Source organism: Salvelinus fontinalis, chromosome 20 (assembly GCF_029448725.1).
Source record: "Salvelinus fontinalis isolate EN_2023a chromosome 20, ASM2944872v1, whole genome shotgun sequence".
NCBI classification, from domain to species: Eukaryota; Metazoa; Chordata; class Actinopteri; order Salmoniformes; family Salmonidae; genus Salvelinus; species Salvelinus fontinalis.
In genome coordinates, this window is record NC_074684.1 from 17,313,671 (window position 1) to 17,340,426 (window position 26,756).

At 43.5% G+C, this 26,756-nt stretch overlaps 1 protein-coding gene across 6 annotated transcripts in view; it reads right to left on the reverse strand.

Moving 5' to 3' along the window:
- The window catches only part of LOC129817419 (sodium-dependent multivitamin transporter-like), a 36,699-nt gene that overhangs the window by 7,579 nt on the left and 2,364 nt on the right, over positions 1–26,756 (reverse strand). For 2 of the 6 annotated variants that reach the window (XM_055872637.1, XM_055872633.1), the window contains exons 2-9: positions 5,834–6,022; positions 4,872–5,343; positions 4,419–4,484; positions 4,237–4,288; positions 3,985–4,052; positions 3,713–3,867; positions 3,436–3,576; positions 3,195–3,324 (exon numbers count right to left, since the gene is read on the reverse strand). In XM_055872637.1, the coding sequence (XP_055728612.1) occupies positions 3,195–3,324; positions 3,436–3,576; positions 3,713–3,867; positions 3,985–4,052; positions 4,237–4,288; positions 4,419–4,484; positions 4,872–5,219 (960 nt within the window). In that variant the 5' untranslated portion in view covers positions 5,220–5,343; positions 5,834–6,022. Of the gene's footprint in view, positions 1–3,194; positions 3,325–3,435; positions 3,577–3,712; positions 3,868–3,984; positions 4,053–4,236; positions 4,289–4,418; positions 4,485–4,871; positions 5,344–5,805; positions 6,023–6,088; positions 6,184–26,756 lie in introns of all 6 variants that reach the window. The other 4 variants (XM_055872635.1, XM_055872632.1, XM_055872634.1 and 1 more) reach the window with 3 other exon arrangements.

Genomic DNA, 26,756 nt, shown 5'->3' on the forward strand with positions numbered 1-26,756 from the left:
TTTGTTGTTCCTCAAAAGAGACACTTGCATTCAGTCTGTATGGTCAATGCAGCACATGCAACAGGGTTCATGACAACAATGCTGTTTGCACTTAGCTTCTTATTATAAATCAATTAGCTTTCTATAATTACACTATTATTTTGTGTTTCTTGCATCTGCAAATAGCTAGCTTGTCTTTTTATAGCAAGCTGTTACTAAATCTTGTTAGGCGATAATTGTTAGCTGCTAATTGCTAATAAACGTACGGAGTCAGAGCAAACGTAATTAGCGATACAGCCTGGTTTAGACTTAAATCAGCATCTTGTTTGTGCAACAGTATCTTCTAAATCAAAGGAATACGCAAAGCAAGAATATGTTAGCTACATGAAGTAGCTTATAGAAGACATTAAAATGTCGCCAAAGATTATAGGGTCCCCTAGGAAACACTTATCAACACTTTTTGGTTCCTACCCTGTCACACTAACTCCTCCCTGGCATTTTCCTTCGTTGTCAAACTAGACTGTGTTCAAAGAGCCCCCTATTCTATTATAACATTACAATTAGAATAATCATTATATTTCCATTATTCCAACAGTTCACCCAAGTGTTTTGCTCTAAATCGCAAGTGAAATCGCAATTGCAACATTTAGTTAAAAATAAAGATTGTTTGCCTATATCGTGTAGCACTATGTGGCAGTGTGGAAATGATCTCAACTGAGTGCAGGAAATGACTAAATATATGAGGGTCCACTAAGTGTGTTGTTATGGAGTTAGTAAATCCTCAGGTTATGGGGGCAACTAGTCCTAAGCTTGTTATGGAGGCAGCTAGTCTTAAGCTTGTTATGGAGGCAGCTAGTCCTAAACTTGCCGTACATACCTACACGTACGCTACGGTCACAAGACGCAGGCCTCCTAATTGTCAGCTGGAGGCAGGGCTTTCTCCTATAGAGCTCCATTTTTGTGGAATGGTCTGCCTACCCATGTGAGAGACGCAGACTCGGTCTCAACCTTTAAGTCTTTACTGAAGACTCATCTCTTCAGTGGGTCATATGATTGAGTGTAGTCTGGCCCAGGAGTGTGAAGGTGAATGGAAAGGCTCTGGAGCAACGAACCGCCCTTGCTGTCTCTGCCTGGCCGGTTCCCCTCTCTCCACTGGGATTCTATGCCTCTAACCCTATTACAGGGGTTGAGTCACTGGCGCTCTTCCATGCCGTCTCTAGGAGGGATGCGTCACTTAAGTGGGTTGAGTCGCTGACGTGATCTTCCTGTTTGGGTTGTGCCGGCGCTCCCCCCCCCTTGGGTTGTGCCGTGGCGGAGATCTTTGTGGGCTATACTCGCCCGTCTCAGGATGGTAAGTTGGTGGTTGAAGATATCCCTCTAGTGGTGTGGGTGCTTTGGCAAAGTGGGTGGGGTAATATCCTGCCTGTTTGGCCCTGTCCGGGGGTATCATCGGATGGTGCCACAGTGTCTCCTGACCCCTCCTGTCTCAGCCTCCAGTATTTATGCTGCAGTAGTTTGTGTGTCGGGGGGCTAGGGTCAGTTTGTTATATCTGGAGTAGTTCTCCTGTCTTATCCGGTGTCCTGTGTGAATTTAAGTATGCTCTCTCTAATTCTCCCTCTCTCTCTCGGAGGACCTGAGCCCTAGGACCATGCCTCAGGACTACCTGGCATGATGACTCCTTGCTGTCCCCAGTTCACCTGGCCGTGCTGCTGCTCCAGTTTCAACTGTTCTGCCTGCGGCTATGGAACCCTGACCTGTTCACCGGACGTGCTACCTGTCCCAGACCTGCTCTTTTCAACTCTCTAGAGACAGCAGGAGCGGTAGAGATACTCTCAATGATCGGCTATGAAAAGCCAACTGACATTTACTCCTGAGGTGCTGACTTGTTGCACCCTCGACAACTGTGATTATTATTATTTGACCATGCTGGTCATTTATGAACATTTGAACATCTTGGCCATGTTCTGTTATAATCTCCACCTGGCACAGCAAGAAGAGGACTGGCCACCCCTCATAGCCTGGTTCCTCTCTAGGTTTCTTCCTAGGTTTTGGCCTTTCTAGGGAGTTTTTCCTAGCCACTGTGCTTCTACACCTGCATTACTAGCTGTTTGGGGTTTTAGGCTGGGTTTTTGTACAGCACTTTGAGATATCAGCTGATGTAAGAAGGGCTATATAAATACATTTGATTTGATTTATGGAGGTAGCTAATCCTAAAGTGGTTATGGAGGTAGCTAATCCTAAGGTGGTTATGGAGGTAGCTAGTCCTAAGGCTGTTATGGAGGTAGCTAGTCCTAAGGTTGTTATGGAGGTAGCTAGTCCTAAGGTGGTTATGGAGGTAGCTAGTCCTAAGGTTGTTATAGAGGTAGCTAGTCCTAAGGTTGTTATAGAGGTAGCTAGTCCTAAGGTTGTTAGAGGTAGCTAGTCCTAAGGTTGTTATGGAGGTAGCTAGTCCTAAGGTTGTTATGGAGGTAGCTAATCCTAAGGTTGTTATGGAGGTAGCTAGTCCTAAGGTGGTTATGGAGGTAGCTAGTCCTAAGGTGGTTATGGAGGTAGCTAGTCCTAAGGTTGTTATAGAGGTAGCTAGTCCTAAGGTTGTTATGGAGGTAGCTAGTCCTAAGGCTGTTATGGAGGTAGCTAGTCCTAAGGCTGTTATGGAGGTAGCTAATCCTAAGGCTGTTATGGAGGTAGCTAGTCCTAAGGCTGTTATGGAGGTAGCTAGTCCTAAGGTTGTTATGGAGGTAGCTAGTCCTAAGGCTGTTATGGAGGTAGCTAGTCCTAAGGTTGTTATGGAGGTAGCTAGTCCTAAGGTTGTTATGGAGGTAGCTAGTCCTAAGGCTGTTATGGAGGTAGCTAGTCCTAAGGCTGTTATGGAGGTAGCTAATCCTAAGGTTGTTATGGAGGTAGCTAGTCCTAAGGCTGTTATGGAGGTAGCTAGTCCTAAGGCTGTTATGGAGGTAGCTAGTCCTAAGGCTGTTATGGAGGTAGCTAGTCCTAAGGCTGTTATGGAGGTAGCTAGTCCTAAGGCTGTTATGGAGGTAGCTAGTCCTAAGGCTGTTATGGAGGTAGCTAGTCCTAAGGCTGTTATGGAGGTAGCTAGTCCTAAGACTGTTATGGAGGTAGCTAATCCTAAGGCTGTTATGGAGGTAGCTAGTCCTAAGGTGGTTATGGAGGTAGCTAGTCCTAAGGTTGTTGTGAAGGAAGTAGTCCTACTTGCCTGGTCATTGGTTTTGACGTAGCCCTTATCAAGCGGGCTTTCCTCACCATAGCGAGCAAACATCACCAGGCCCATCAGACAACCTAGACACAACACCACCTGCTGGCAGGGAAACACCACGTAGCACGACCTGGAGACACACACCACAACATATATTAACATTACCATTACACACTTGTTCATTTTTAACATGCTCTTTAATGTGAATCCAGTTCAACCAGGGGTTAGTGTTGATGCTTACATGACCGCCTCCCTCTCAGTGCGGGAGCTGAGGTACCTCTGAACCTGGGCCTGGTTGACCCCGTACAGCGCCAGCATGAGGAACACCCCGCCCACCCCCAGCGTCCAGAACGTGTGCCTCTCCGTCGGGTCAGGGTTCAGGCTGCACAGAGCGCAGGTCAAAGGAGAGGAGGGTTACAACACTTTTCCTACACACAGAGCCATTGACCAGTTCCAATATCGTCCGTAACTGGTCCAGGGACCGTAAAGTCTCTTTAGGTGAACTGGAGAAGACTCACTCCAGGCTAGCGATGCGGCTGCCATTCATGGCCTTCCGCCAAACTTCTCCCATGCCCCCTGCCTGGTGGGCCCCCACTATGATGACCGCCAGCTGGCCAGCAAACATCACAATGGTCTGGAACACATCTGTCCAGATGACTGCCTTTAGCCCTCCCTGACCAACACAAGAGATACATACTGTAAATCCAGACATATATATCATAATTGCCTTCAAAGTTGTAGGGAGATAGATGACTGAATTGAAAACTCACTAATGAAAAGAGACACTCACCAGTGTTGTGTACAGGGTGCACACCAGTCCCATGGCCAGCACTGCCCCCCAGAGGTCAAATCCAGTCACTGCAGGTGGACAGTATCAACAGCACACATCACCAACAGATGTCACAATGACAGCACACGGGTCATTGACCGTCTATAAAGCCAGAAAAGGTACTAAAGCCCTCACTGAATGTAATCAGTACAACTATTATTCTACCACTTGATAAAGTATGACGTAGTAAATACATGTGACAGATCCCTTTACCTGCATTGAGTGCGAGTGCTGGGGCATAGAGGACCACCCCCATATAGATCACCTGCGGAGACAAAACATTTTCAACATTCAGAGGGAAGCAAACAGAAGTAACATAGGGGGTTGATTAAAATACACACACATTACACAAGCATATACACAGACATAACTACACCAGTGTAAAGGACACACACCATCTGAAAGATAAAGGTCACGGTCCCCATAATGCGCACCGTCTTATTGAAGCGCAGCTCCAAATACTATAGAGGAAGAAAAGACAGAAAAGGTTAGAGAGAGGAGAAGGAAAGGGATGTTAAAGCCCATCGCAGATCATAAAGCAAGAGTCATCTGTGAATGTGTCTATTCTCAGGACAATACAAGTGAAGACTTGGTGCACATTCCTTTTGTTAGCGACACTCATCTGCTGTACAATGATGCTCAATGGAGAGACGGATTCTGGTTTACACTTAGCTATCGTTTCAAAATTAACAGACATGCTGAGAACGTAATTTTTTTTGCATTCAACTAGACTTCCTTACCAGGGTTCTAGCAAGACAGACGCACAGAGATACTCAGGTGCACAAACTCCTCCTCATAATCCACAGACACTGTTCTCTCTCTAGGTAAGGTAATGGCTTATAGCTCACCTCATAAGCGCTGGTGAGGCGGAGCCTGTAGAAGACAGGTATGAAGACGTGGGCGGGGATAAGCAGACCGAGGAAGTAGGAGACTCCCAGGAACCAGTACTGCGTTCCATAGGTGTAGATCTCCGAGGGCGCTCCCAGGATGGCCACGGCTGACTGGAAGGTGGCGAGCAGTGACAGCGACACGGGCAGGCAGCTCATAGAACGGTCGGCCAATAGGAACTCCTGTGTGGTGCGCTGGCGCCCGCCGGACAGGGCGTAGAACAGGCCGATGCACGTGGACGCCACCAGCAGCAGGGCGAAGATAACATAGTCCGGCGTGGTGAAGTGCATCTGTACTACATCCCCCATGATATCAGTGGGTGAGAGGCTCGGAACGGAGGCGGGGTTGGGGGGGGGACGGTAGCCGTAGGTGGCGCAGCCCAGGTGGATCAAGACGATGTCAAATTAGACACTGAAGGGGATGGATAAAATGCTGTAGTGAGAGAAAGAGGGGAGAGGGAGAGACTAGTTAGTTATCTTCATCACTGGCTCCCTTAGTTTCTCTTCAAGCATGAGGAGCTAGATACATGTAATGAACACAATAGGTGCTTAGATGGAAACATTTTACACCACTAGAACCAAATTGCTTAAAATTTCATTCACACCTAATCATATTCTATTTGGTTATTCTACCATTTCAGAGCATTGAGAGGTCTCAGTAAGCGCAATGCTAGAAGTTAATTAAACATTGAAACCACAACATAACTCCACAGTAGGCATGTCTGCCGGTCCTGATAATAGTGCTAATCGAATTGGCATTAGTTCAAGGCTCCTGGACGTTGGTCTATTGACATATACCACAGTGAGTGTGAGCCAAGGCAGACTGACCTAACCTCACGCCTAAACATCACAACAGCCAGATAGTTAGAGGTTAATCAGATGACGATAAATTCACCTCACAACATGGCTGGCAGTGAATTTACCAGGAGTGTCCGAGGTCTTCACAGCCTGTCTCACACCCTCAGCGAGCAGACAGTCACTAAAGTGGGGCACACCTACAGTATGCAGTTTACGTCACCTCACTGATGCAAGGACACCGTCCTATTGTGATACCGGTGACCCTTGAAATCAGCAGGGCTGGGAGAACATTGATTGCAAAAGAAGTAAGAGGCCTTGAAGAGAGAGAGACAGACAGACAGAAAGACAGAGAGAATCAATAAGTGTCAAGCAGGTCTTACCGTGCCAGTGGTTGGGCTGGCTGGTGAATGGTGGTCCAGGGAACCTAGGACTTAAATAGTCAAGCAGTGGGAGTGTCTTCCTAATAGGCACCCATCTTAAACCACCGTGGAAGGCAAAGGGAAGACATGCAAAAATAATACAAAACGTTTTTAATAACACTTACCAAATAAATAAATCTAATACAACTAGGTTCTTGTTTTAAAAGTATAAGTGCACATCATAAAAACAAACATCATCCTATACTTCATCATTTGTACTGCCGCTAAGCAAACTATCATTTACAGTCTCCAATTACTTGCAATATTTGTACTAATAAGTGTCAAAACACATCTGAACTCCCCACTGCACTCTTCATCACTTTCACTCCTCTACCATTTAAAACATGTAATACTATCCATCTCTCTTTTGTTTTGACAACACACCAACTGCAGCTGATCTGAACTGTCATGCCTTGGTAACTGGCAGCTTCCTGCAGAGCAGCTTTGTGAGACACAGCGCTCCATTTCGATTAGTCCTCAAAGCCAGCGGTCATGTGTTTACGCGAATGTGTGAGTGTGAGAGAGTGAGCTAGTGCACGTGAGGGGTCATGGAGGTGCCATGGCATGCAAACTTTAGACCTTACATTGTGCAACTATATAAACAAATACCTTCATTCCAGGGGTGCAGAGGTTTAAAACTCTGGCTGTGTGCAAGCAATGAACTACCCGACTTCAACTCATTCACTCCGGGGTCACACTTCAAAGTAGGACGATACAGAATGACTGACAAATAAATCCTCTCACGTTTCCAACACTACGATCAGTGCATGCCGTTCCAAGGTTTCAGGGTTAGATTACACACATGCCTACTGCATGTTTATGTGTTGGGTATATGACACTTATGTATGAGTAGCCAAGTGTCTTGCAACAACTTCACTGTCAATGATACAATACAATGACAGGTGAGGAGTAAACTGTAACCTCTATCCAAAAAAATGGCCATTTGCTGCTGCATTCTTCAGCTTTGGTTTCAGCTATGTCCAATATAAAAATCTAAAACATACCAAAGTTATTCTATATGACCATACAATAGATTACACAATTCAATTTAACAAACCTTACAACTACGCACAAGGAGTACTTTTAACAATTTACACTGAACATTTTACAAAAACAGATTTACTGGAAAAACTGTGTAGATGCAAAGTTTGGTAACAGAATTTCGGTAAAATCTCCCTTTTTTCACGTTTTCCAAATATCTACTCCAAATTAAAATTCAAAGATGAAAGAATGGGGTGTCAGCAATGACATGACACCTTGACTTTGAAAAAAATCTGTTGGTTATTGAGCTACAGTAAATTAAGTGGATTTAGATTTGGATCTGTACTATACAGAAATGCATCATTCTGGATATGAATATCATTCTCTTCATAGCGTTAGAGCCTGAATAGGTACACAGGTACAATTATGCATTATCCTCTTTTGCATTGTTGGGTTCTGAGAATATGAAATATACTTATTCATGTCACTGAGGGAGAGAGGGTAATGTATAACGTTTACATTATATCAGGTATCCTATTGAAATATTTAGTGCAGGGAAGCGATCACATGGCAGGCATTGATAAGGGGAGAGAGCCATTGATCAGTGACGAGGGGGGGGGGGGGGGTCGAGAACAGAAATAAAAGTTTATGGTCGGTATCACTTTGTGTCCTGCCTAGCAGTAAAGACAATGTTTGTACAGATGTGTAGGAGACTAATGCAGCTGTATTGATCCTCTCAGAATAATAAACTTGGTTGAGTTTTTTACTCTGAGAATTAGAACCGAACAGCATATTTGGGAATTATTTACACTGGCTATTATTTTAATGAGCTCCACCCCCAAACAAGACCATGTTTGGTTGGTCCGGACCAAATCTGAACCAATAACAGACGACATCTATGTTCTGCGAGTTTGGACATCAAAGTACAGTAGAGCTCAGTATAGCACATTATACTGTACTCCACTCTAGTGTGCTCTACCGTACTAAACTCTCCTACACTATTTTACAGCACTTTACTGAACTGTTATTTTACTGTACTCTACTGGACCAAATCTGAACCAATCATCCACTTCTATGTTTGGGCAAATTCAAGGCCGGTCAGGACCAAAAATCTGTCTGTGAACGCTGAAATTAAAACAAGTCTGGATTGTACCAAAAACAACATCTGTGGATGTTGAAATCTCACAGCAAGGGCAGACCGACCAAATTTCAACATCCATGGACGTCTGGTGTGTGTCGGTTCGTGCTCAGTGGGTAAGGATGCTGGTCACAGTCAGAGATGTATAGAGGCCTTTAGTGCCCAAAAGCCTGTTTTAGCATGGGCAGCACCATTGAGGTCTTTCACCATTTTGAAGTAGTCAACTGGATGAGACTTCCTATGGGTTAAGGACGGGTCACAAAATTCCATCCAGGTCATCAGGAGATAAGCGATTCCATAACTGCAGGTGGCAGGCAGTAAATAGACAATCTTGGCTTAATAATACCTGTTCAAACACTCCAGGTGGCAGTATAAACCCTTTCAGTTTGTGTACCAACTAATAGATGTAGCAGAAAAAGAAGATTGACTACTTCAAAATGGAGACGGCCTCAACAGCGTTGCCTGTGCACTTAGACACCATAATGGGACAGATACAACGTTGCGATCTCTATACATTTCTATGGTCACAGTAAATGGAAAGAGGGGACTCATGGGTAGGTGGCAGCAAGAGCCGGGAGAGGTGACAACTGGAGTGAGAGAGGAGGCAAAGAGCGAGAGGGAGGGGTTGTCCATGCTGTTTTCGCACTTGCTTTGACCACCAGACGACAGAATGAGAAAGTAAACAGTTGAGATTAACATTATGCAGCATGCCAGTGGGAGAACTGAAGCGTGACCCAACTGTGGTTTGTGACTACTATTGAATTCCCATTGTAGACAATTCAATTTCAGTAATTTGAGTTAATCACTTAATAATTCAGAAACCAAATAGATATCAGTAAAATACAAACTAATTGGTAGGTCTACCTTCAGTTGTTACTTCTGTAAACTTTCATTATCCTCCTTCCTCATGAGGAAGAGAAATTTGAAATGATCTTGTGGGGTTTTGGTAATGACATTTCAAAGCACAGGGCAATGTTTCTTAAAAACGTACACATGGCAAATCATTTCTCCAGAACTAAATATGTGTTGATAATATACTGGGCAAAAATTTAAAAAACGCAACATGCAACAATTTAAGATTTTACAGAGTTACAGTTCACATAAGGAAATCAATCAACTTAAATACATTTCATTGGGCCCTAATCCATGGATTTCACATGACTGGGAATGCAGATATGCATCGGTTGGTTTTTTTGGGTAGGGGTGTGGATCAGAAAACCATTTGCCTCATGCAGCGCGACATCTCCTTCGCATATCAAATCATATTTTATTTGTCACATACACATGGTTAGCAGATGTTAATGCGACTGTAGCGAAATGCTTGTGCTTCTAGTTCCGACAATGCAGTAATAACCAACGAGTAATCTAACCTAACAATTCCACAACTACTACCTTATACACACACAAGTGTAAAGGGATAAATAATATGAATGAGTGATGGTACAGAACGGCATAGGCAAGATGCAGTAGATGGTATTGAGTACAGTATATACATATGAGATGAGTAATGTAGGGTATGTAAACATAAAAGTACATAGTTTAAAGTGGCTAGTGATACATGTATTACATAAAGATGGCAAGATGCAGTAGATGATAATATAATGTATATGTATATACTGTACTCTAAGTGGCATTGTTTAAAGTGGCTAGTGATACATTTTTGATCAATTTCCATTATTAAAGTGAGCTGGAGTTGAGTCAGTTTGTTGGCAGCAGCCACTCGATGTTAGTGGTGGCTGTTTAACAGTCTGATGGCCTTGAGATAGAAGCAGTTTTTCAGTCTCTCGGTCCCTGCTTTGATGCACCTGTACTGACCTTGCCTTCTGGATGATAGCGGGGTGAACAGGCAGTGGCTCGGGTGGTTGTTGTCCTTGATGATCTTTATGGCCTTCCTGTGACATCGGGTGGTGTTGGTGTCCTGGAGGGCAGGTAGTTTGCCCCCGGTGATGTGTTGTGCAGACCTCAATACCCTCTGGAGAGCGGTTGTGGGCGGAGCAGTTGCCGTACCAGGTGGTGATACAGCCCGACAGGATGCTCTCGATTGTGCATCTGTAGAAGTTTGTGAGTGCTTTTAGTGACAAGCAGAATTTCTTCAGCCTCCTGAGGTTGAAGAGGCGCTGCTGCGCCTTCTTCACCACACTGTCTGTGTGGGTGGACCAATTCAGTTTGTCCGTGATGTGTACGCCGAGGAACTTAACTTACTACCCTCTCCACTACTGTCCCGTCGATGTGGATAGAGGGGTGCGCCCTCAGCGGTTTCCTGAAGTCCACAATCATCTCCTTTGTTTTGTTGACATTGAGTGTGAGGTTATTTTCCTGACACCACACTCCGAGGGCCCTCACCTCCTCCCTGTAGGCCGTCTCGTCGTTGTTGGTAATCAAGCCTACCACTGTAGTGTCGTCCGCAAACTTGATGATTGAGTTGGAGGCGTGCATGGCCACGCAGTCGTGGGTGAACAGGAAGTACAGGAGAGGGCTCAGAACACACCCTTGTGGGGCCCCAGTGTTGAGGATCAGCAGGGTGGAGATGTTACCTATCCTTACCACCTGGGGGTGGCCCGTCAGGAAGTCCAGTTGCACAGGGCGGGGTCGAGACCCAGGGTCTCAAGCTTAATGACGAGTTTGGAGGGTACTATGGTGTTAAATGCTGAGCTGTAGTCGATGAACAGCATTCTCACATAGGTATTCCTCTTGTCCATTTGGGTTAGGGCAGTGGCAGTGTGGTTGGGGCAGTGTGCAGCATAGAGTTGATCAGGCTGTTGATTGTGGCCTGTGGAATGTTGTCCTACTCCTCTTCAATTGCTGTACGAAGTTACAGGATATATTGTCAGGAACTGGCACACTGTCGTACACGTCGATCCAGAGCATCCCAAAAATGCTGAAATGGGTGACATGTCTGATTATGCAGACCAAGGACTAACTGGGACATTTTCAGCTTCCAGGAATTGTGTACAGAACTTTGCTGAAACATGAGTTGATGGCGGCGGATGAACGGCACGACAATGGGCCTTAGGATCTCGTCACAGGATCTCTGCGCATTCAAATTGCTATCAATAAAATGAAATTATGTTTGTTGTCCATAGCTTATGCCTGCCCATACCATAACCCCACCGCCACCATGGGCACGCTGTTCACAACGTGATGCCAGCAAACCCTTCGCCCACACGATGCAATACACATGGTCTGCGCTTGAGGCCGGTTAGACATACTGCCAAATTCTCTAAAACAACGCTGGAGGCGGCTTATGGTAGAGAAATTAATATTACATTCTCTGGCAACTGCTCTGGTGTACATTCCTGCAGTCAGCATGCCAATTGCACGCTCCCTCAAAACGTGAGATATCTGTGGCATTGTGTGACAAAACTGCACATTTTAGAGTGGCCTTTTATTGTCCCCAGCACAAGCTGCACCTGTGTAATGACCATGCTGTTTAAGCAGTTTCATGATATGCCAAACCTGTCAGGTGGATGATTACTTTAGAAAAATGCTCCCTAACAAGGATGTAAAAAACAACAATGGACCAACACTGTGTTTTGATGTGTTTCTAATACCTTAAGACTTCCTGGTAGATGTTTTCTAAAGACTTTACTCATTTTTAGGATGGAAAATGGTTGAAAACATGTACATAATTTCTTAAAAATATAGACTCTTAGCTTTCATTTGACATGCTCCTATGAACTTCACATGTTGGTCCTTTTACATGGAAATGTCCAAAGGCTACCAGCTGGAGCACAATAGCTGTGACCAGCTCAGAGGGCATCCATTCCTCTGATAGATGGGGAGCGACAGATAGACTGGGGGGAGGGGCTCTAACTGACTCATCTCCAGAGCATTATAAAACACAGCATTGTCCTTTACAGGCACTGAGTCACAACCCAAATCCATCACATTTTTTTGCAGTATTACTTAAACCATGTGACTGCATTTCATAGCAGTCATCGTGACTGGCTTTAACGTATAGGCCTAGGCTGTGCCAATTATAATTATGGATAATTATGGCAGCTAATTTGATTTCCTCATGCCTGACAATACTGAGCTGTTCTTAGTGATGGGCTCATATTATAGGTCATGAAAAGAAGTACCCTCTCAGGGGATGATCAGTGTAAAGATTGTGGATCAAGAGGTTCAGATATGTTCTGTTCCTGTGAAAAACCAGGCGGGCGAAAGCGAGAGATACTGTATTATTGTGAAAGGTAAAGGAACATTAAGAAAAACCAGACTTGCTATACAGAGATACTGTATCATACTGAATGGGGAAGGTTACTAGCATTTCCAAAAGAGGGGGACGTTTTCTTATCTGCTAAAGCAGGGGTGTCAAACTCATTCCACGGAGGGCCTTGTGTCTGCAGGTTTTTGGTCTTTCCTTTCAATAAAGCCCTAGACAACCAGGTGTGGGGAGTTCCTAACTAATTAGTGATGTTAATTCATCAATCAAGTACAAGGGTGGAGCGAAAACCCGCAGACACTCGGCCCTCCGTGGAATGAGTTTGACACCTGTGTGCTAAAGGATAAACAAGGTTATGAATGTTGTCTTTACAGTGTCTAAATCCAATTTCAACGCCTTGTGTTTCTTCCTGATAGAGTCCTTAAAGTCTGCACTTAAACATTAGCATTTACCCTTTCTGTAAGGTAAAAGAGTACAAAAATGTCTACCATAGCTTGACAATTTCTGACAAGCTAAATGCTTAGAGCCCACTGCACTGTGGTGAAATAGTTAACTTGCGAACATATACCATACCTGTCCATTTCAACAAGTAGGCTACAAGATGGGAAAAAGCTGAGTCAGAGTCTATAAACGAGAGAATGATTTAAGTGAGAAGTCAGGTTTACCAGGATTGTAATCTCTCAAAACAGTGGTTTGTTGAATAAATTATCTCTGCCAGTCACAGGGCCTCTGCTGATCAAAACGGTGGAAGCCTGCCATGACTGTCTGATTCTCCTGAGCCTGTGTGTTCAAACCCAAATGTGTCTGACCCATTATCACATCTTACGAGTCATCACCTGAGGTACAGACTACTAGCGAGAGCAGCCTATGCCACAGCGTCACCTCTACAGTAAAATCAAAACACACGCATTGAGCACCAGCAGTTAGGAAAATAAGGTCAACTGAGACTAGTCCAGAATCAACAAAAAGGCTAGGTACAGTAATTGGTTAACAGGTCTAGGGCATATTGAAATCAACCTACTCACTTGCAGTCATGTTTGATTTTATTAAAGATGTTGTACAGCTGTCGAAACAGCAGTGGGGTCTTAATGGGGCTTCACTGGCCCTGTGACAAATCAAATCCACCTTTATTGGTCACTGTTACATTACCCAATAAGAAAACCTCATATTTTCGCTCAACAGGGGCTGTCCACTGAAAGTTGACAAGCAACAACAATCTGGGTCCTAAAAGACATCCACTATAAATTCCAACTAAATTTGCCTTAGAAAAGGAAAACCAAACTAAAAAAAACACACACACCAACTTATGTGGGACAAACCCAAAGGGTGGGGAACACAAAATAAAAGGCTTGTTTTTAAATCAAAACAAAGAGAAAGAGCTAAATTGCATTCAAGCACATCCAACATCTCTCATGCCAACACAGGTGAAACTAACGAGGCGACAGGTGCAACACATCCTGACCAACGAGGATGATTCCAGGGCAAGCCAAGACAACAATATAGCCCATATTTTTGTTTGACAAGTTTGCTCACAACCAACAACACCCATTTCACATCACGATCAACTTAAATGCATCGCCTTCTCCAATATAAACATGGTGTTAACTGTCATTCTCGCATACAAGACAGACACTCTGTGTGTGTATATAAACTCATCAAAAAAAGAAACATCCTTTCACTGTTAACTGCATTGATTTTCAGCAAACTTAACATGTGTAACTATTTGTATGAACATAAGATTCAACAACTGAGAAACACTGAACAAGTTCCACAGACGTGACTAACAGAAATGGAATAATGTGTCCCTACACAAAGAGGGGGGGGGGGGGGTGTCAAAATCAAAAGTAACAGTCAGCATCTGCATTAAGTACTGCAACGCATCTCCTCCTCATGGACTGCACCAGATTTGCCAGGTCTTGCTGTGAGATGTTACCCCACTCTTCAACCAAGGCACCTGGAAGATCCCAGACATTTCTGGGGAGAAATGGGCCTCACCCTCACCCCTAGGCCCCACCCTCTGATCCAAGAGGTCCCAGACGTGCTTAATGGGATTGAGATCCGGGCTCTTTGCTGGCCATGGCAGGACACTGACATTCCTGTCTTGCAGGAACTCACACACAGAACGAGCAGTAAGGCTGGTGGAATTGTCATGCTGGAGGGTCATGTCAGGATGAGCCTGCAGGAAGGGTAGCACATGAGGGAGGAGATGGGTTGCAGTACTTAATGCAGCTGTTCTGCCTGCGGTTATGGAACCGCCACCTGTCCCAGACCTGTTGTTTTTCAACTCTTAATGATCAGCAATGAAAAGCCAACTGAAAATTATTCATGATTATTATTTGACCATGCTTGTCACTTATGAACATTTTTGAACATCTTGGCATAGTTCTGTTGTAATCTCCACCCGGCACAGCCAGAAGAGGACTGGCCACCCCTCATAGCCTGGTTCCTCTCTAGGTTTCTTCCTAGGTTTTGGCCTTTCTAGGGAGTTTTTCCTAGCCACCGTGCTTCTACACCTGCATTACTAGCTGTTTGGGGTTTTAGGCTGGGTTTCTGTACAGCACTTCGAGATATTAGCTGATGTACGAAGGGCTATATAAAATAAAATTGATTGATTGATTGATGTCTTCCCTGTAACGGAAAGTGTTGAGATTGCCTGCAAAGACAAGCGCAGTCCGATGATGCTGTGACACACCGCTCGAGGCCATGACGGACCCTCCACCTCCAAAATCGACCCCGCTCCAGAGTACAGGCCTTGGTGTAACGCTCATTCCTTTGACGATAAACGTGATTCCGACCATCACCCCTGGTGAGACAAAACCACAACTCGTCAGTGAAGAGCACTTTCTGCCAGTCCTGTCTGGTCCAGCGACGGTGGGTTTGTGCCCATAGGCAACATTTTAGCCAGTGTTGTCTGTTGAGGACCTGCCTTACAATAGGCCTACCAGCCCTCAGTCCAGCCTCTCTCAGCCTATTGCGTACAGTCTGAGCACTGACGGAGGGATTGTGCGTTCCTGGTGTAACTCGAGCAGTTGTTGTTGCCATCCTGTACCTGTCCAGCAGGTGTGATGTTCGGATGTACCGATCCTGTGCAGGTGTTGTTACACGTGGTCTGCCACTGCGAGGACGATCAGCTGTCCGTCCTGTCTCCCTGTAGCGCTGTCTTAGGCGTCTCACAGTACGGACATTGCAATTGATTGCCCTGGCCACATCTGCAGTCCTCATGCCTCCTTGCAGCCTGCCTAAGGCACGTTCAAGCAGATGAGCAGGGACCCTGGGAATCTTTCTTTTGGTGTTTTTCCAGAGTCAGTAGAAAGAAAGTTGTAATAACTGGGACAATTGCCTACCGTCTGTAAGTTGTTAGTGTCTTAATGACCGTTCCACAGGTGCATGTTCATTAATTGTTTATGGTTCATTGAACAAGCATGGGAAACAGTGTTTAAACCCTTTACAAGGAAGATCTGTGAAGTCATTTGGATTTTTATGAATTATCTTTTAAAGACAGGGTCCTGAAAAAGGGACGTTTCTGCTTTGCTGAGTTTATACATTTCACACACCACACACACACATTACCAGTCAAAAGTTGACACCTACTCATTCCAGTTTTTTTCTTAATTTGGACTATTTTCTACAATGTAGAATAATAGTGGAGACATCAAAACTATGAAATAACACATATGGAATCATGTAGTAACCAGAAAAGTGTTCAACCAATCAAAATACATTTTATATTTGTCAAAGTAGCCACCCTTTGCATTGATGACAACTTAAACACCCTTGACATTTTCTCAACCAGCTTCATGAGGTAATCACCTGGAATGGGTTTAAAATGAACAGGTGTGCCTTGTTAGAAGTTCATTTGTGGAATTTTCTTCCTTCTTAATGCGTTTGACTTAATCAGTTGTGTTGTGACAAGGTAGGGATGGTATACATTAGATAGCCCTATTTGGTAAAAAACCAAGTCCATAGTATATTAAGAACAGTTCAAATAAGCGAAGAGAAACGACAGTCCATCATTACTTTAAGACATGAATGTCAGTCAATTAGGAAAATTTGAAGAACTTTGAACGTCTCTTCAAATGCAGTCGCAAAAACCATCAAGCACTATGATGAAACTGGCTCTCATGAGGTCCGCAACAGGAAAGGAAGACCCAGTTACCTCTGCTGCAGAGGATAAGTTCATTAGAGTTACCAGCCTCAGAAATTGCAGCCCAAATAACTGCTTCACAGAGTTCAAGTAACAGACACCTCTCATCATCAACTGTTCCAAGGAGACTGCGTGAATCATGCCTTCATGGTCAAATTGCTGCAAAGAAACCACTACTAAAGGACACCAATAAGAAGAAGAGACTTGCTTGGGCCAAGAAAAACAAGCAATGGAAATTAGACCGAAGGAAATCTGTCCTTTGGTCTGATGACTCCAAATGTGCGATTTTTGGTTCCAACCGCTTCGTCTTTGTGAGACGCATAGTAGGTGAACGGATTACCGCCGCATGTGTGGTTCCCACCATGAAAACATGGAGGTGGTGTGATGGTGTGGGGGTGCTTTGCTGGTGACACGGTCTGTGATTACTTAGAATTCAAGGCACACTTAACCAGCATGGCTACCACAGAATTCTGCAGCAATGTGCCATCCCATCTGGTTTGCACTTACTGGGACTATCCTTTTATTTTCAACAGGAGAATGACCAAACACACCTCCAGGCTGTGTAAGGGCTATTCGACCAAGAAGGAGAGTGATGGTGTGCTGCATCAGATGACCTGGCCTCCACAATCACCCAACCTCAACCCAATTGAGATGGTTTGGGATGAGTTGGAACACAGAGTGAAAGAAAAGCAGCCAACAAGTGCTCAGCATATGTGGGACCTCTTCAATACTGTTGGAAAAGCATTCTAGGTGAAGCTGGTTGAGAGAATGCTAAGATGTGCAACGCTATCGCCAAGGTAAAGAGTGGCTACTTTGAAGAATCTAAAATCTATTTTTATTTGTGTAACACATTTTTGGTTACTACATGACTCCATATGTGTTATTTCATATGTGTCTTCACTATTATTTGACAATGTGGATAAAAAATGGTGAATAAATAGTTGTCCAAACTTCACGGGTACTAATGTACATATACACACACACTACCGTTCAAAAGTATGGGGTCACTTAGAAATGTCCTTGTTTTTTAAATTAAAGCACATTTTTTGTCATATATATGTATCACATGTATCGCGAGATCTTGGCCAACAACCTCCTTCCCTCAGTAAGAGCATTGAAAGATGGGTCGTGGCTGGGTCTTCCAGCATGACAACGACCTAAAACACACAGCCAGCGCAATTAAGGAGTGGCTCCGTAAGAAGCATCTCAAGGTCCTGGAGTGGCCTAGCCAGTCTCCAGACCTGAACCCAATAGAAAATCTTTGGAGGGAGCTGAAAGTTCGTATTGCCCAGCGACAGCCCCGAAACCTGAAGGATCTGGAGAAGGTCTGTTTGGAGGAGTGGGCCAAAATCCCTGCTGCAGTGTGTGCAAACCTGGTCAAGAACTACAGGAAACGTATGATCTCTGTAATTGCAAACAAAGATTTCTGTACCAAATATGAAGTTCTGCTTTTCTGATGTATCAAATACTTATGTCATGCAATAAAATGCATATTAATTACTTAAAAATCATACAATGTGATTTTCTGGATTTTTGTTTTAGATTCCGTCTCTCACAGTTGAAGTGTACCTATGATAAAAAATTACAGACCTCTACATGCTTTGTAAGTAGGAAAACCTGCAAAATCGGCAGTGTATCAAATACTTGTTCTCCCCACTGTACGTGTGTATTGATTTTAAGAAAAGGCGTTGATGTTTATGGTTAGGTACACATTGGTGTAACGACAGTGGTTCTCGCGAAAGCGCTTGTTAAATCACTTATTTGGCGAAGTAGGCTGTGATTCAATGATAAATTAACAGGCACCGCATCGATTATATGCAACGCAGGACAAGCTAGATAAACTAGTAATATCATCAACCATGATTAAATTAAATTAACTAGTGATTATGTTAAGATTGATTGTTTTTTTATTAGATATGTTTAATGCTAGCTAGCACCTTACCGTGGCTCCTTGCTGCACGCGCATAACAGGTAGTTAGCCTGCCACACAGTCTCCTCGTGGAGTGCAATGTAATCGGCCATGGTCGGTGTCCAAAAATGCCGATTAACGATTGTTATGAAAACTTGAATTCGGCCCTAATTAAAATCAGCCATTCCGATTAATTGGTCAACCTCTACTCCACACTCCTCACATTCTTATTCCCTTGTGCTTAAACTCTAATTTCTGTTGCTTCCATTTGGAATTTAGTTCTACCTCTTGCAGTTGCACATCTACAGGGTGTACTCTACCACCCATAAGACCCTTTTCATCATCCTCCCTTTCCGGGGGATTCCCTTCACCACCAAAGCAGCATCGAGCAATTAACTACTGCTTTTGACTGGGCAGAGGTTACTCTGATGTCAAAATGCTTTGCAATGATCAGATTAGCCTTCCTACATATATCCAGTATCTCCCAAGTAGGGTTCCCCACAAATGCTTTAATCACACCTCAGAGGTAGCGCTAAACCGCAGTTAAGCACTTTAAACATTTCTCACGCTAACTGGACCAGTGGGCCAGCCGCTCTTAAATATCACCTGTGCCAGCACAGGTGAAACTAACGACTGACTAACTAATGAGGTGACAGGTGCAACATCCTGACCAACGAGGATGATTCCAATCAGGGCAAGCCACACCCAAACATAACCAACCTCTAAATCAAAAACAATAATTTAGCACAACAGTCGGGTACACTGAGTTGCAGATGTTATCGCAAGTGCAGCGAAATGCTTGCGTTTCTAGCTCCAACAGTGCAGTACTAATACCTAGCAATACACACATAAAGTAAAGAGAAAGAAATTAAATGGCGGAATGAATCCAATTAACAACACAAATAGCACTAACAGTAATCCAAATCTATACGCATCTACACCAGATGAATTTACACAAGATATACTAGGAATGATATGTACAACAGTGGATAGTGAGCCATTTCAAGAATCCAGTATAAATGAAATAAATGTGGTGTGTATAAACAGTATAACTAAAATGCAATATACAGTAGTAGAAATATTAGAATGAGCTATGTAGAGAATACAGTATATAAATACATAGTACAAAACCACATAGCAAAATGGATAGAATTGAAGGACATTGGCTTCCGAACCGGAGTTCATAATATAAATAATATATGCATGTGAATGGTGTGGTGTGTATAGGATTGACGGTATGTGAATAGAAAAGGTGAATAGCAGTAGTTATATAGAATGAGCCATGACTAGAATACAGTAGGCAGGCACAGAGAGACAAACACTGTGCCCACTGCCCAGTGTCGCGACAGATTAATCAGAGGGTTGCTTTTCATGGCTGCCTTTACTGAGAGAACCTGCTGGTCTGGTGACAAGGCATTAAGGCCGACTACAGCATGGGTCAGTGTTGTGGGTGTCTCCAACAGGGTAGAACAAGAACTACAGTACAGACAGAGGTATTTATGGGAAGAGGGAAAGCTACTTCAAAAAAATAGTAGAGATTACATTTGTGCAGTGCCTTTAGGCCAGTCTAAAATACATTTTATTGCGGTACAACTGAGTTGATCTATATTGCCTTCTTACAATATAGATCAACTCAGTTGTACCGCAATAAAATGTATTTTAGACGGGCCTAAAGGCACTGCACAAATGTAATCTCTTCTATTATCTGGTTTCACTACTATTATCAGGTTTGCAGACGACACTACAGAGATAGTGGTAGGCTTGATTACCAACAACGACGAGACGGCGTACAGGGAGGAGGTGAGGGCCGTCAGAGTGTGGTGTTCAGAAAATAACCTCACACTCAACATCAACAAAACAAAAGGAGATGATCCTGGACTTTAGGAAACTGCAGAGGGTGCACCCCCCCATTCACATCGATGGGACAGTAGTGGAGAAGGTGGAAAGTTAAGTTCCTCGGTGTAAACATCACAGACAAACTGAAATGGTCCACCCACACAGTGTGGTGAAGAAGGCACAACAGTGCCTCTTCAACCTCAGGAGGCTGAAGAAATTTGGCTTGTCACCGAAAACACTCAAAGTTTTACAGATGCACAATTGAGAGCATCCTGTCGGGCTGTATCACTTTACCGCCTGGTACGGCAACTGCTCCGTCCACACCCGTAAGGCTCCCCAGAGGGTAGTGAGGTCTGCACAACGCATCACCTGGGGCAAACTACCTGCCCTCCAGAACACCTACACCACCCGATGTCAAAGGAAGGCCAAAAATATCATCAAGGACAACAACCACCCGAGCCACTGCCTGTTCACCCCGCTATCATCCAGAAAGCGAGGTCAGTACAGGTGCAACAAAGCTGAGACAGATAGAAGCTGTTTTTCATTCTCTCAAGGCCATCAGACTGTTAAACAGCCATCACTAACATTGAGTGGCTACTGCCAACATACTGACTCAAATCTCTAGCCACTTTAATAATAAAAAAATTGGATGTGATAAATGTATCACTAGTCACTTTAAATGTTTACATACCCTACATTACTCATCTCATATGTATTTACTGTACTCTATACCATCTACTGCATCTTGCCTATGCCGCACGACCATCGCGCATCCATATATTTATATGTACATATTCTTATTCATTCCTTTACACTTGTGTGTATAAGGTAGTTGTTGTGAAATTGTTAATTACTTTTGCATTTCGCTACACTCGCATTTACATCTGCTAACCATGTGTATGTGACCAATAAAATTTGATTTGACTACATAGGTGATTTTTGGAGTGTTCTTGAATGCATGCGGTGCAAGAACAGACCATATAGAGCAGAAATCTAAGTGACCTTTCAGGGATATTCTTGTGGTAATATGATGACAACATGATGGTAATATGATAAATAATATATATAGTATACATATACTATAATCTTTCCTATGAGGAACTCCCATAAGCTGTCTGTCAACTACCCTCCCGTGACCGAGATGGGGGAGCATGAACTTAATCTCACGTGGTAAATAAGATCATACCCAAAGGTCAACGGCCAGTTACAGTGTCCTCTGGCTCTTTGCTAGGCTCCCTCTGCTTACAACTTTGGGATCACTTAAATCAAATTTCATGGATGGAAACTTGACACCAGCCATGCAGTGTAGACACGCCACGGAGGGGGGGAACTATTAACTCACTAGTGGGAGGAAGCCCTGGAGGAGATAGGAATATCTTAATTAGCCTGCCCGTTACAACAAAAATGTGTCCTAACGCAAAAACCTTTTTCTGCACCAGTACGGTGTGACGAAGTTAGACCTACATCTTGATTGCCTTCTATGTGATGTCTAAAGAGTCTGACGATATAAAAACATTTAGCTACAGTAGTACTAATGACTATTCTGACTATGCCCAATCCAAAGTCCTAGTTTTAGGATGCGTCAAGAGAGGGCATGGGAAGGAAGGACATCTAGACAGACATCAGTGCCGCTTTCACACGCTAAAGACCAGGATGGAAAGCCACTGTTGCCTGGCAACTGGGCCGAACATTGTACATGCTCTTGGGAAACGCAGCCTGCCCTGCTTTGACGTAACCCCCTTCAGTGTAATTTGTGTAAAATAGAAATCCATTTTACCTTCAACATTGGCAGGGGGAGTAGAACATAATAATGGGAAGGGATGCAGCTGAAAACGACCGACCCTGCAGTATCAGACCTGTTTAGTGCTAGTATACACCATAGGAAAGATTAGAAGGCCTATACAATTAACAGTTCAGACATACATTCAAACATTATTAATTTCAGGAGAACAAATAATGTTTTGGGTCAGGTCATGTGATCTTCAACAGAGACAACCGTTCAGCTGTGCGGACAAATCAGTCTCAAATTGTAAGAAACATACACCTCTACAGGCACCGAATCTTCTCAAGGTAGCATCTCAAGACTCCTCACCTAGTCATGGCATACAGTGGTAAACCCGTTCACACCATCATGTGCCTCAGACAATTTAATCACGGCTACCCAAAAGTGCAAGAATCTGAGTAATCATTAAACCCTCCCTGATTATAGTAAGACTGGGAGGGGTATACAAATATTCTGAATCATAGTGTGTGAGATATAGTAGCAGTGAGCTGTCACTATAACCACAGTTGGCAAAGATTTGTGTAGCACAAATCCTGAAGTTCTTTTGAGTACCAAGGTTCCAAGGTTATTGGCTTTCCAAAAGAGTTGAGGGTTTTTATCTACTGAAGGAGTTCTGTGATAAGGTGGCCATGAGCCATGATAATTTCATTACACTACCACATGGAGAAAGCTGACAAATCAATAAAAGATAGTGGAAGAATGATAAAGATACGCTAGTCAATAATTATCTACACCAGCGATCATCAACTAGATTCAGCCACAGGCCGATTTTTTTACTGAGCGGATAGTTGGGAGGCCAGAACATAATTACAAATCATTTGTAGTAAAGAAATTTGTAGAACTGCAGTAATTTGTAGACAGCAAGAAGCCCAAACAGATATGTTTGAATAAAACATAATTTCAAACCTTGCTTACATTTGTACACGATCACGTCGTCTCTCTATTATGTGTGGGAATACTTGGGAACAGATTTCCTAAATTAAAATGCTTGGAGCTGAATTCCTGTTGTTTTTTTAACAGTCTTTTTATGTCCAACAATGAAAATTAAACACATTTTCTCTCCCCAACTTTTTGTTTTGTTTTTGCTCAGAAAACTTTGGGGCCAATTTGGCACGCCAGTTGGGGAGCCCTGATCTACACAATTATTCTGGTCAATGGCTAGAAAGAATGTGGCCTCTGAAATGGTCAGGCACCCATTGAAATCGAATCGCCTATGATGGCACGTGCTGTTTGACAGGTGAACCTCGAAACATGGAATCAGTCTAGAGATTTGGAACGTTGTAACCTGCCCATAAGAGCTTGATACATAAAACACTACAGAAATGCAAAGGTTGCAAATAACAATCTAAATATACTGAACAAAATTATAAAACGCAACATGTAAAAAGTGTTGATCCCATGTTTTATGAGCTGAAATAAAAGATTCCAGACCTTTCTATGCGCACAAAAATCATATTGCTGTCAAATTTTGGGCACAAGTTTGTTTATATCCCCGTTAGTGAGCATTTCTCCTTTGCAAAGTTAATCTATCCACCTGACAGGTGTGAAATATCAAGAAGCTGCTTAAACAGCATGATCATTACACAGGTGCACTTTGTGTTGGGTACAATAAAAGGTCACTAAGGTTGTGTGTACACTTGACACTTACATGCGACTTCTGCTATCAGAAAACGAAGCTCGCATTGAAAAGACGGGTCTAGACACACAAAAGACGCTTTGTGGTCTGATTGTGTTGAGATCGGTCTGACCACTTCAGGTGGTGGTGGTCAGGGACGCATTGTGTGCGGAGTTCTCCTTAGTCTGGAAGCAATCAGGCTACTGAAAGCGCATACAGCGGGCGACGTTATCAGCACTACTCCCACAAGTCTCCAGCAAACTTGTGTTTTGGGACGAAGAGGCACCTTTTCATTATAACGTTGGAGGAAATATGTGCCTAGCATGTACAGTAAACACGCCTCAAATGCCAGCTAGCTAATTTAGAATAAAAAGTGTTTGACTAGAGTTATGGTAACTCCTTTGCAATCCCTTAGCGTTGCTTGCTATGTTAGCGTGCTGGCTAGCTACTTACAGTTGAAGTCGGAAGTTTACATACCCTTAGGTTGGAGTCCTTAAAACTCGTCTTTCAACCACTCCACAAATTTCTTGTTAACAAACTATAGTCTTGGCAAGTCAGTTAGGACATCTACTTTGTGCAAAACATAAGTAATTTTCCCAACAATTATTTACAGACAGATTATTTCACAATTCCAGTGGGTCACAAGTTAACATACTGTACACTAAGTTGACTGTGCCTTTAAACAGCTTGGAAAATTACAGAAAATTATGTCATGGCTTTTGAAGCTTCTGATAGGCTAATTGACATAATTTGAGTCAATTGGAGGTGTACCTGCAGATGTATTTCAAGGCCTACCTTCAAACTCAGTGCCTCTTTGCTTGACATCATGGGAAATTCAAAAGAAATCAGCCAAGACCTCAGATTTATTTTATTTTATAGACCTTCACAAGTCTGGTTCATCCTTGGGAGCAATTTCCAAATGCCTGAAGGTACCACGTTAATCTGTACAAACAATAGTACGCAAGTATAAACACCATGGGACCACGCATCCGTCATACCGCTCAGGAAGGAGACGCATTCTGTCTCCTAGAGATGAACGTACTTTGGTGCGTAAAGTGCAAATAAATCCCAGAACAGCAGCAAAGGACCTTGTGAAGATGCTGGAGGAAACAGGTACAAAACTATCTAAGGCCACAGTAAAACGAGTCCTATATCGACATAACCTGAAGGCCGCTCAGCAAGGAAGAAGCCACTGCTCCAAAACCACCATAAAAAAAGTCATACTAAGGTTTGCAACTACACATGAGGACAAAGATCGTACTGTTTGGGGAAATGTTCTCTGGTCTGATGAAACAAAAATAGAACTGTTTGTCCATAATGACCATTGTTATGTTCGGAGGATAAAGGGGGAGGCTTTCAAGCCGAAGAACACCATCCTAACCTTGAAGCACAGGGGTGGCAGCATCATGTCGTGTGGGTGCTTTGCTGTAGGAGGGAATGGTGCACTTCACAAAATAGATGTAATCATGAGGCAGGAAAATTATGTGGATATATTGAAGCAACATTTCAAGACATCAGTCCGGAAGTTACAGCTTGGTCGTAAATCGGAATGACCCCAAGCATACTTCCAAAGTTGTGGCAAAATGGCTTAAGGACAACAAAGTCAAGGGATTGGAGTGGCCATCACAAAGCCCTGACCTCGATCTTACAGAAAATGTGGGCAGAACTGAAAAGGTGTGTGAGAGCAAGGAGGCCTACAAACTGGACTCCATTACACCAGCTCGGTCAGGAGGAATAGGCCAAAATTCACCCAACTTATTGTGGGAAGCTTATGGAAGGCTATCCAAAACGTTTGCCTTTAAATTGTTTAACTTGGGTCAATGTAAACTTCTGACCCACTGGGAATGTGATGAAAAAAATAAAATCTGATATAAATAATTCTCTGTACTATAATTCTGACATTACACATTCTTAAAATAACGTGGTGACTAACTGACCTAAGACAGGGAATTTTTACTAGGATTAAATGTCAAGAATTGTGAAATACTAAGTTTAAATGTATTTGGCTAAGGTGTATGTAAACTTCCGACGTCAACTGTAGCTACAGTAGTTAGCTACAGTTATCAGCTGTTGTGCTATATTTTTCCTATTCATCGTTTGTAGAATGCATACTGGCATTTTAATATAGCGCGGAAAACGACACAATGTGGACATGGTAGACACATTTAAATGTAAACGCCTGACGTGATCGGAATTCCATGATCAGAACTTCATTATCAGAATACAAAAGCTGCATGAACTGTCATGTCTAGACACAACCTAAAATGTGTAGTTATCACAACACAATGCCACAGACGTCTCAAGTTTTGAAGGACTGCAGGAACGTCCCCCAGAGCTGTTGCAAGAGAATTGAATGTTCATTTCTCTAGCATAAACCACCTTGTCATTTTAGAAAGTCCAACAGGCCTCACAACCACGTGTGCCTACGCCAGCCCAGGACCTCCACATCCGGCTTCTTCACCTGCGGAATCATCTGAGACCAGGCACCCAGACAGCTGATTAAAAAAAAGTGGGTTTGCACAACCAAAGAATTTCTTCAAACTGTCAGAAAGCATCTCAGGGAAGCTCATCTGCATGCTTGTTGTCCTCACTAGGGTCTTGACCTTACTGGAGTTCTGCGTTGTAACCAACTTCAGTTGGGAAATGCTCACCTTTGATGGCCACTGGCATGCTGGAGAAGTGTGCTCTTCACGGATGAATCCCGGTTTCAACTGTACCGGGCCGATGGCAGACAGTTTGTATGGCGTCGTGCGAGTGAGCAGTTTGCTGTTGTCAACGTTGTGAAGAGGTTGCCCAATGGTGGTGGTAGGGTTATGATATGGGCAGGCATAAGCTACGGAGAACAAACTGCATTTTATCGATGGCAATTTAAATTGAGAGATACCGTGGCGAGATCCTGAGGCCCATTATCGTGCCATTCATCCGCCGCTATCGCCTCATGTTTCAGCATGATAATCCACGACCCCATATCGCAAGGATCTGTACACAATTCCTGGATGCTGAAATTGTCCCAGTTCTTCCTTGGCCTGCATACTCAGAAATGTCACCCATTGAGCTT